The sequence below is a fragment of the Centrocercus urophasianus genome, unplaced genomic scaffold (genome assembly GCF_019232065.1).
Source record: "Centrocercus urophasianus isolate 14NV4802_14NV808 unplaced genomic scaffold, USGS_Curo_1.0 seq_22, whole genome shotgun sequence".
Classification (NCBI taxonomy): domain Eukaryota; kingdom Metazoa; phylum Chordata; class Aves; order Galliformes; family Phasianidae; genus Centrocercus; species Centrocercus urophasianus.
Window position 1 is genome coordinate 14,561,731 of NW_024884778.1, and position 10,078 is coordinate 14,571,808.

Below are 10,078 nucleotides of genomic sequence, written 5' to 3' on the forward strand. Positions count from 1 at the left end.
ATTTGTCTGTATTCTGAGTGACAGCAGCTGCAGAATACACAAGACAGCTGTCTTATTTGATGAAAGATAGCTGGTATTGTCATATGTTTAGGAGAAGCAGATTAGACCCTGGCAGAAGCATTAAATTCTTCCTCCCTTCTTTTTCTCTGTGTCCCTTGAAGCTTGGGGTACTTGGCAGCTTTTATTTCTACCTGAGAGAACAGTATGAGAATGGACTAGTACTTGCACTTGCTACTCAATATTTTAATTCTATATATTGTTGAAACCTAATGACTTTGAGGGAAGACACTACCTTACATCATCAACTGATTCTTGAGTGATTTTTTTTACTACATGGGGTCACCTGGACTTCAGATTGCATACATAGCTAGAGATTTGAGTAAGCAGTGAGTTAAAGAAAACTTTGTGCATTGGGATGCACGTTTTGAATTTTTCTGACATCCTGTCTCTGGAGATCTGTGATTCAAGAAAAGGCTGATTCTGTTGTCTGTAGCAGAGCATATCTTCATTATATACTGTCTTTCTGTAAATGAACCTTTTATCTCAATTACAGAATATTTTTGTGTAGCTGTTAAAATTTCTAGCCTCATACAGTGGAAGAGACAAAGAGGGTTTTTCTGAAAGTTCTGCTCTTTATATGATGGTGCCCACAATATGGACTATTTTACTTCTCAGTATGCAATTTCACAAGTCATTTAAAATTAAAAAAAAAAAAAAGACAGTCAATTAAGTAGGGTGCCCAGGATGCAAAATTACTAGGGAATATTAAACACTACATTGCACGCTAGTGTGTGTCTGTGTTCTTAAAAATGTTAAGTTGTCAGGATGAGTCAGTTTCTAGTACTTGAGAAATATTTGAGTAGTCTTTACACAGCAAACTTAACTTGATTAAGCTAGGTAATGGGATCTGTTCCATGAAATAAGACTTATCAATCCCTCTACATTTTTCTTTCTTTCTGTGATTTTTCTTCTATATTTTACATGATACCTTAAGGATAAAGGCTGCATAAAGATTGCCTTTCAATATTTATTCTGTATCTCGACAGTTAAGCAGTTTCATAATGTCTTACAGATTTTTGTTTTTCCATACCCTTTGACTTTTACTTCCCTGATTTTGTCTCCTATGTTAATTTAGAGAAATAATCAAAGCTTTGGCATTCACATTTTTCTTCACTCTTTCTTCTAGATTATCCCAATGGCATACGGCTCACATCAGCTGTTCCAGGAGCAGATATCAAAGTACTAATAAATTTCAATGCACCAAATCCTCAGGACAGGAAGAAGTTTACAGATGATTTGAGGGAGTCAGTTGCAGAAGTTCAAGAAATGGAAAAGCACAGAATAGAGTGTAAGTACAAAGGTACATATAGTAGAGCAATTTCAAACTAATCAAAGTAAGAAAGTCTTTAATGTCTGCATAGCTCATTAGAACTCCTCTCAACTTCAAAATAACTTAGTTTTTTTCCATGGCTTTTATTCCTAAAAGAAGAAAAACACAGTGATCCCTTAAACTTCATCTAGGTTTATTTACAGTAATTTAGTACAATATAGATGCAGTGGACAGTTAGCCTGGACAAACTCTAAATAGCAACAGATTTATAATTGTTAGTATAAATTACATTAAGAATGTAAAGAGTAATTTATGTGACTGAAATTTTTGATTACAGCCCTTCAGATAGTTTTCACTGAATTTTTCTGCATGCTGAAGGGAAAAAAGGCCACCCAGAGGGACTTTGAGAAGTTAAAGAGGTGGGCCCATGTGAATCTCGGGAAATTCAACAAGGCCAAGTGCAAGGTCCTGCACAAATACAGGCTGGGTGGAGAACAGTTTGAGAGCAGTCTTGAGGAGAAGGACTTGGGGATGTTAGTTTATGGAAAAACTTAATGTGATTCAACAGTATGCACTTGCAGCCCAAAAGCCAACCATATCCTAGGCTGCATCAAAAGTAGCATGGCCAGCAGGGCAAGGGAGGTGACTCTTCTACTTTGCTTTTGTCAGATACCACCTGCAAAGCTGCATACAGTTTTGGGGCCCTCCAACATAAGAAGCACATGGACCGTTGGAGCAGGTCCAGAAAAGGCCTCAAGGATGTCCAGAGGGCTGGAGCACCTCTAGCACCTCTCCTGTGAAGAGAGGCTGAAGAGAGTTGGGGTTGCTCATCCTGGAGAAGTCTCCAGGGAGAGACCTTGTGGCCTTTCAATAATTAAAGGAAGCAGGGAGTTGGAACTAGGTGATCTTTAAGGTCCCTCCAATCCAAACCATTCTCTGATTCTGCTTTTTTTCCTGCACTTCCACATTTATATTCCTGTATTCTCTTGATTAGGTAGCTTTCATACAAATCATACATACATATTTTGCTGGATTTCATGTGACTGTCTAATCACAGAATTTTATCTTCAGTTTTTCCAACAGAGTAATAGCCATTCATCCTGTATGTTGTGCTTTAAAGCTGTTGGTACAGAGCTAAATTTCCTCTCAAATTTATCATCATCTACCAAAATGAACACTTAGCTGTTATCCACAGTATCTATGTGATCACATACAGAAATCGTGATGTTACTACGCTGCTTCACTACAGCCAGTAACTATGAATTGAAAAATTATTCTCTTTTGTTTCAGCTGAGTTAGAAAAACAGAAGGGAGTGGTGCGTCCAAGCATGTCTCAGTGCTCCAGTCTGAAAAAAGATTCTGGCAATGGGACACTGAACAGAGCTTGCCTGGATGACAGCTACGCTACAGGGGAAGGGCTGAAAAGAAGTGCACTGAGCAGCTCCCTTAGAGACCTGTCTGAAGCAGGTAAGCACTGCCTTTATTTCCTTGCTTTGACTACAGCATGCAAAGATGTGTGATTTATGCATAAGTCGCAGCTCACAAGTAGGCCTTAAGAACTGAGCACTGAAACTTGAGTAACTTACAATAACACCGAAACTACAAACGTTTTTAATAGCTCCTCTGTCATACTTTGTGTTTAATTTGTTTGTTTTTTTACCCTTGTTCTGTTGAGCCACAATTATTTGAAAACATTTAAACCATTGTAGATTGCTATATATACTTTAAAAGGAGAGTGAAGACGGTGGAAAAATTGTAAGTGTTTTATAGAAGAAATGGTTGACTTGCGCTAAGAGTAACCCACTTAGTTTACCTTTCTCTTTTTCTTCTGCTTTGCTTCTTCCCTTGATAAAGTAGGCTTAGAAACAAAGAAACTGATCTCTGTGTAATAATTGCTTTCCATGTATTTTGTGCTCAAGTGTACCTGTGTTACCACACTGATGAATGAAATTGAGTGAAGCCCTACTAAATTCTGTTTAGAACTATGTAATTCAGTTATATAGTGTCCCCAGTTCTATCTTATTATTTTGCAATTCAAGATAAAGTTCCTAATTCTTGTAAAAGAGGTGACTGTGAAATATTACTGCCAATATAATGAAAGAAACCATTCTGGAAAAGAATACTGATATCCCACAAAGCCACTCATGTTTCTAAAATTTATTAGCTGATTAATATGGCTAAGGACTGGAAAGGAGTGGTGGTGGGACTTAAAAGCTAAAGAAGAATCAGGAGAAAGTTTGGTACGTGTTATTTTGTGATTTGTGTGTGTAATGCACAACTGCCATACCCATGGTAATACAGGCTACCGCAGGTAGTAACTGTGTGTTTCAGTGTTAAATGTGATTCCTGTCATTGCAAGAAGTCACATCTGAACACTATGTCCAGTATTCAGAAAGTACTTCTGGAAGCAGTAGCAACTGTATTTTTTCTTTTCTTTAGTTCATAGTCTGCCTTGCCTAATCTGATTTGTTCTTTTAATTGCAGTGATGGTTTACAGTATAGCCACAATTTCAGTACTATGTCTGTCTTTGGTAGTAGATGTTCTCTGTCTTTTTCTTTTTTAACGGAGGAATTGATTCTAGCTGCAATGAATAAAATCTAACTAAAATTATAGCCAATGTTTTGTGGGTCTATGTATGTGCATACAAGTATAGAGAGAGTAAGCTCTTTCAATTGTTTTATTCTCCATTTAGATTTTCATCCTCATGCCCATTTGCCTCATATGAAAGACCTAGGGCCTTGATCCACAGTGAAGTTGAAGCTGAATATTTTTGCCTGATTGGCTTCAATGGATTTTAGATCAAGTCACTAAGTCTTCACCACTACTGTATCTCAGATTTGAGGATACTTTCATCATCCCTTTTTGTTGTTTTGTTTTTATTTCACTAGAATGAGAACTGCCATATTGTTAAATATGTGAGTTCAGTAGGTATGTTTACACATAAATGTAATTCTTAGTCAATTTTTTTCATCTCAAAGAAATTTTTCATCCCAGTCATTCGAACGTTGCCATAAGTTTAAATTCATGTTCTGGGTGTTATGCAATAAATAAGTATTCATAATCATGAGAACATCACATTTCAACAGGGCATGCATACATTTGGCATGCTTATTACTGAAAATAACTTTTTTCCATGATAAAATATAGAAATCATTCACAGACTGCAGGGTTTATCAATGAGTTAAACCCAACTAAACTTAATTTTAACAAGTTGAGAATTATGGAGAGTTTCTGTTTGGTCTTGTGCAGTGCAACTGACTTGAAAAATGACATGTTACTTGCTTTGTTATTTCATATAATAATTTTACTGCTATTATACCAACATTTTCTACCTTTTCTCAGTAACTAGCTTACATGTGAGGCTGACTTGGTTTTGATATGGGAAAGATGATTCAAAGAGTAACAAATGCATTGCTTTTAGTTAGCAAGTTACTGTGTCCCAGAGATACCAGATGAGAGTACTTCCGTAAAGAGTTGCTGACTTAGGTGGCCTCAAATCTTCTTTTTGTGGTATGGAACATGGAAAAAACAAGGAGAAATGAGGAGTGGGACTATTTGGGATATGTGTCTTTCTGTAGGATGTAAGTGACTTTTCAAAAGGGTCCTTTCATATTAAAAAATAAGTAATTAATGTTGGAACTCCCTGGTTACATACGCTTGCAAGAAGGCAGAAAACTACCCAGTGAACATTGTAAAAGCAAATAAAAACATTTAAAGATTGATTCAAGGAAAGGGGAATCTGGTTGAACTGGATGTGTATATGACAAAACTGTATATAAAAACAAACAAACAAAAAAAAAAAAATACAACAACCAGTCCATTACTCTCAACCAGATGTCACAACATCTGGTGAACAGTGGCTGTAGAAACAGACTTTACATTTCTTGTCTTGGAAAACTATGTGAATATATAAGCTTAGGTCTAATAAGTGTCGATACCATAACGATTCTGCCCTTAAGCTGTAAACCGTAAGGAAAAACAAGATTTCTCTGTCAGAAAGCAAACGTCAGGAACACTTTCTGAGGTTAGTCTTCTGTGCTTTTGCCGTGATAGTTTAGATGATAGTTGTGAAAATGATATGAATGAGGTCCTGATTTTGTGGGTAGAAGTGATCGCTGTGGATTGACAGTTACAGGTCCAAGGACTAAAAAGCATAATGTGGCAACCAACTGCTCAAAGGTGTGAATGTGTCAGAAGCGCTCGTGCTCTGTTCTTTCTCAAAAGAAAAGAAAATGGTTATTTTTACTACATGTTCTTGAGCTGTAATTGAGGAAGAACTGAGATTTTGTAATTTTGAATTCTTAATTTACATGAAAATATTAAACAATAAACAAATTCTAATGCAGTTGTAGCTGAGTTTTGTGAAATCTAGTGGAATGATGACCTTTTCACCACTTATGCAATATACAGTTATTTCATTAGTAGATTTAGAGGAAGATGTGGAAAGTGTAAGTATGTGGGAAGATTGATTTGTTTGCCAAAGCATGGATTAAGCTATTTGATTTTCTGATTTTGGATGACTTTGGGCTAGTCAATCTGAATGCCAGTGTTTTTTTCTGTTCCTGGAGGAGCTAGTTCTTTCACATTGGGCTTACAGCAATGAGCACTAGTGGAAATCAAGCTTTATGCCCCTCACTCTCAATTTTTAAGGTGCAGATAATATTTATTGCATTGGTTAAAAGGTTATAGTGTACTCAAATCTGCACAGAAGTGCAGGGTGGTGTAGTGGTTACTATGAATATAGATAGTGTTTGTTTCATAATCTCCTGAGCAGTGTCAAAACAATCACAGACCAGTAGAGATCACTTTTAAAAGCATTTGCAGTAAAGCAGTCCCAGCATTAAAACAATTCTATCTATATACTTCATGTAGTCTCATTTGTTGACTGTTAACTTTTTAAAATATTTCTTCCTGCATTCAGGGGAAAAGGTTTCTCCATCTCTCCCCCACAGACATACAGTTTCATTTATTTATTTTCAGAATAGTTTATTGTAAATTGTAATTAAAAAAAGATTGTAAAACTTTTTTGCACTGTAATCCCCTTAAAGGGACTCTGGCTTCATGCAATTACAGAATCTCCTAATCTGTTGACTCAATCTGTGATGAGCTGGTGCATTCCCTTGGCTCTGTCCTCATTGGATGTAGGCAGGGTTACTCAGTTATCTTTTTCCTCCCCCACAGATTTTGCAGCATCTTATAGAATACCAGCAGTCTTTTCCTCCCTTACCAGAAGAGTTTTCTGAGCAGGGAGAGGTTTTCCCTTCATCTTGTTTCTATTGTTCAGTTTCCTTTTCTTCAATGGAATAACAATAGTAATGATCACTATATAATTTAGTAATTTTTAATAAAACAGATTTTTGTGAATCAAGTTTTTTTGTGATTTGTCCATGTCAGTACCAAATTATTCTCTAGATATACTGTATAAAGACACCTCATGGCCACCTTTGTGTCAACAACCTTTGTCTTCTGGAAAAGACACCGTTTGCTTTTCCAGTGAAGGAGGTCAGTAAGGTCATATATAGTTATGTTGTATCCTCACAGTCTGGAACGTAATCAGTATTTTGAGAGTAATCTTTCTGAAGAAACCCAGCAACTGTTTTCACAATTGACCTGTGATGACAGTATTGTAGCTGCCTCACACAGAAAACAAGATGAAAACATTGATGTTGCAAAGAGACATTTCTTTCTGAGAAGTGGTCTCTGTGGATTATCATTAGAGTCTATTGTGTAGATAATTTTGAGCCAGTTATGTTGGTAGTATCCATTATATCTGTAGCTAGGTAGTTGCAGATCCTGCTGCTGCTGTGCATCTCAATTTCACAACCTGTGTAGTACAGTCAGGGTAATGACTCATTGTTAGAAGAGCTGCTAAATTAGTTTGCTTTATCAAAAAGACCATTTAAAGTTTTTTTCCAAACTTTTTTTTCAAGACCTACAAAGCCAAATTGTGTATTTTTATTATATCACTGTACTACATTAGCTAACGAATCTTTGTATCAGTACAGTTGTACTTACACACAATTCTAGCACAGTCACCCTTTTCCTGAAATGCAATTTGATCTGCTACTTTAGAAAGACATTTTTAGATGGTTTGTCATCTCAAAGGCCAGAGTACAGTCTTGTAGAAACATAGACTGACAGGAGAATGCTCTGGAGGATTTAGTTAATACCTTTCATATTGTGCCGTTGGCCAATGCGGAATTGGGTTCAATTTGTTTTCAAGAAAATAAACTAAGTTTTCTGTGTAGGGATAGTGCCTATCTGTGGGAAGTTACAGGCATTTAAATTAGGATTTTCCATTTGTTCTTGGTACTTCTGTGCCTTGAAGTTATTCTAAGCAAAAATCCATCTGTCTCTTTCTGTCCATATATACTGCATTCATGGTTATTTCATTTAAGTACTTTCACTCCCACAATATGCAAAATAGATTCGATTTTTCTGTTTTCTTTTATTTTTGGCCATACCTAATGACTTATAGCAACTGTCAGTCTTACTTGCAATATTCACTGCTAAGTTCAGAGATGGTTGTCTTTCTCTGTTTTTGTGTAAACAAGCAAGAGTTATTTGAATGTTAATCAGTACTAATCCCTCTAGCAGAGCAGAAAAAGATCAAAGCCTGACTAGAAGTGAAAGTGAAGTATTGTCATAACCACGAGAGGGTCAGTTATGATTTTGATGAGTCTAAATCTTGCAGCAAGAGATGTATGACAGTCTGTCTGGAGGGAGCTGCTGAAAATTCCAACAAACATACAAGATGACCAAAACGCTCTGACGACAAACACTTTTCCCTGAATTTAATGTCAGTGCAGGAGGTTGTACTCATGAGTAACTCTCAGTGATAATGAGAGGATTAAATATTGCTGTAGCCCAGAGAGAACAGTAGCTCTTAAGAGAAAGCTGTATTGCAGGGCTGCATCCCATGGCTAAATACGTCAAAGTTGTGTTCGAAGATCCAACACTCTTGGGTTATAATCTTAGATCATACTGATCCATAAGACTTACGGATGTTCTAAACTTGTCTCTGAGAGGGCTTGTCGAAAAGCAAAGGCAAACCTCCCAGGAACCACTGCCAAACCAGTCCCAAAGTTCTTCTGAACTATCTGCCATACACAACAGATATTAGGGAACTCTGGAGCTTCTAAAGGTGAGGATGTGTGGCTTGTAGGGTCAGTGATTCTGAAATTCTCACATTTCTCTCCAAAATCACCTGTTAGGGTAGGAAATTCTGAGGTCAGCAACCTGCCAGTACGAAGTGGAGATTCACTGATAGTTGGCATTGCAGGAAAATGGCTGTACTGAGAGAACATGTCTATCTACAAAGATACAGATTTTACAGCAGCTTGAGAAACTGGCTATTCTTCAGAGATTAGCATTGTTTATAATCTTTTCAGTAAAGTATTTTGAAACTTTCATAAGCTATGCTCAACAACACATCTTTTTAAAAATGCCTAGTTCCACTGCAGCCATGGGCTTCTCTCCCCTTTGAAATGAGACATAAAATCTGGGATCCTGTGTCCTATATATAATCACTGAGGTATTCTGGTTCTTTAGGCAAACAGCCTGGTATTTCATGTGTAGCTGTAGGCAAATGACTTGGGCAATCTGAGAGTATTGAAGCAAACAACAGGTCCATCAAACTTAAATGTAAAGCACTGCACAGCTAAACAAACAAAATCTAGCCATAATGTCAAGACAGATTCCAGTTTTATTTATTAATCAAAAATTAAGTTTAGTTTCTTTTAAAACATCATGAAAGCAGATTATATGAAATCCACTGAGGTTCGAAATTGAAATGCTGAAACTGATGCCACTGGCATTCCCCCCCAGTGAAGTTCAGAATCTGCCAATATTAGATCACACGTTTAAGCTAATACCACCCCATGAATATATATCAGTGCTACAGGTCTGTAAAGAAAACTTCATAAATAATTAGATACCAGGAAATTGAACAACTTAAAATTGTTGCTGGTCAACATCATGACCGTACTGCTAAATATAGATGTTAAGAGACATGTGTGTTAGGAGTTGTACAAATTGCACTATCACACCCCAGTACTTACAGTGATTCACAGCAGAAATGCCTTCTAAGTTACAGTCAGGTACAGAAACTTAAATTAACTAACGGCCTTAAAAACCTAAGTTTCTGCCTCAGGAGCTACTGTACCAGTCCAGTGCAATGTTAATTCCCTGCAGCCCCCCAGTAGCATTTAGAGACTCCTCTAGCGATTCAGGGCAAGCGGCTGTTTTTCACCCGGGTCTTGTCTCAGTCTCTAATCTATGGTGTTGCATGTCCTGGGCAGGCAAGCGTGGGCGACGCAGCAGTGCAGGATCGCTAGACAGCAATATGGAAGTAAGTAGGAAGTTACTGATGTCTAGCTGGATGTGATGATGTGCATTTCAAACCTTTCTTTTATATACATATTTTTTTGCTCTTTTTTCTTCTAACATATAACCTGCCTGCCTCAAATAAAATGCATGCCTAGGCTACTCACTTTGTATTCTTCCAGCTTAAAAAGCACTGACAGCTTGTTTTAGACCAATGCCATTTTTTGGTTTGAGCTAACCTTGTTCCCTTTGTTCCTGCAAGCATGGTTAAATGAATATGATGTGTCCTTTTGCCACCATTTCAGTCTAGTCCCAGCTTAAAAGCCCACTTGCTCTTTGTTACAAAGTACACTGTTCTTGCTGTTTGATATTTAGCTAAAACTATTGATTTTCATGCTCAACCATCCCCATTGCTTATTTTC

The 10,078-nt window shown here is 37.0% G+C and overlaps 1 protein-coding gene across 5 annotated transcripts in view; it reads left to right on the top strand.

The window, feature by feature from the left end:
* IQSEC1 (IQ motif and Sec7 domain ArfGEF 1) overlaps positions 1–10,078 on the top strand; it is a 174,562-nt gene that overhangs the window by 155,373 nt on the left and 9,111 nt on the right. For 4 of the 5 annotated variants that reach the window (XM_042823206.1, XM_042823207.1, XM_042823205.1 and 1 more), the window contains 3 exons: positions 1,187–1,348; positions 2,621–2,797; positions 9,632–9,681. In XM_042823206.1, coding sequence (XP_042679140.1) covers positions 1,187–1,348; positions 2,621–2,797; positions 9,632–9,681 — 389 coding nt within the window. The remainder of the gene's footprint in view (positions 1–1,186; positions 1,349–2,620; positions 2,798–9,631; positions 9,682–10,078) is intronic. The other variant, XM_042823208.1, reaches the window with a different exon arrangement.